Raw genomic sequence first — 888 nt, forward strand, 5'->3', positions numbered from 1 at the left:
CTATCAACCAGAGTTTTGGCGCCAGGGTGACCTGGAGGCTGCCCTGGGCCTGCCAGTGCAGCCGCTGCTGGACCGCACCCGCCCCAACGTGCCCGCATGCCAGGTGCGCCCGGCCCATACAGGAGATCTGCGCGAAACGCCCCTGGCGAATGGCTCTGCCCCCGTCTGCGCGACCGCGCACGCTCCCGCCCACGCATTAGACGCCCTGCTGCCCCGCACACAACACACAGACACGCACGCACATTCCAGTGACCCCTCCCTACCCACCAAATTAACCAACCACAACCGCCGCCAGGTGGCGTTCCTGCAGCTCTTTGTGAAGCCCTCCTTTGAGCTGCTCTCCCACATCGCCCCCACCAGCTGCGCCGCGGCGCTGCGCCACTTTGAGGCAAACCTGACTCGCTGGCAGGCGCTCGCAAAGGCGGGCGAGCGCGGGTTCGGCCCCGACGCCGCCGATGGCGCGGCCGAGGGGGCCCCTGCGCAGCAGCAAGAGCAGCAGCAGGAGCAGGGGCGGGAGCAGCGCCGGCCGGCGCGGTGACGCAGGGGGCGGCCGCGTCGCCGTTTGGCGCCGCTCCCACCTCGCCCCGGGGCCAGCATCCCGCCTGCTGCCCTCCCCTCATGAAGGGTCTATTGCGGTGCTGAACCTCCTGCGGCATTACCATCACCTTCCATCTGTATAAGCCACCGCTGCTCCACATCCCCTTTGTTTGTATGGGCACAGACTCTTGCCCTGCCGAGCCGCGGCTGGGCCCCCCAACCCTTCCTTTTCTTTGTCACCAACCCCATACGGGACGCCTCGGAACCAGCACCGACCCCCCCCTCCCCCCCGCCCGGCGTCACGCGCTCGCCAGCCTGCTTGGGGGATGAGGCGCCGCCGATGGTGGCGGG

General features: G+C 69.3%; 1 protein-coding gene across 1 annotated transcript in view; it reads left to right on the plus strand.

The window, feature by feature from the left end:
* MNEG_9897 (phosphodiesterase 1B, calmodulin-dependent) overlaps nt 1-538 on the plus strand; it is a gene marked incomplete at both ends in the record, with an annotated part of 5,102 nt that extends 4,564 nt beyond the window's left edge. Inside the window, 2 exons of the mRNA XM_014041632.1 lie at nt 12-103; nt 296-538. Coding sequence (XP_013897086.1) covers nt 12-103; nt 296-538 — 335 coding nt within the window. The remainder of the gene's footprint in view (nt 1-11; nt 104-295) is intronic.
* Between the last annotated feature and the right edge of the window lie 350 nt (nt 539-888).

Source organism: Monoraphidium neglectum (assembly GCF_000611645.1).
Source record: "Monoraphidium neglectum strain SAG 48.87 unplaced genomic scaffold scaffold02105, whole genome shotgun sequence".
NCBI lineage: Eukaryota > Viridiplantae > Chlorophyta > Chlorophyceae > Sphaeropleales > Selenastraceae > Monoraphidium > Monoraphidium neglectum.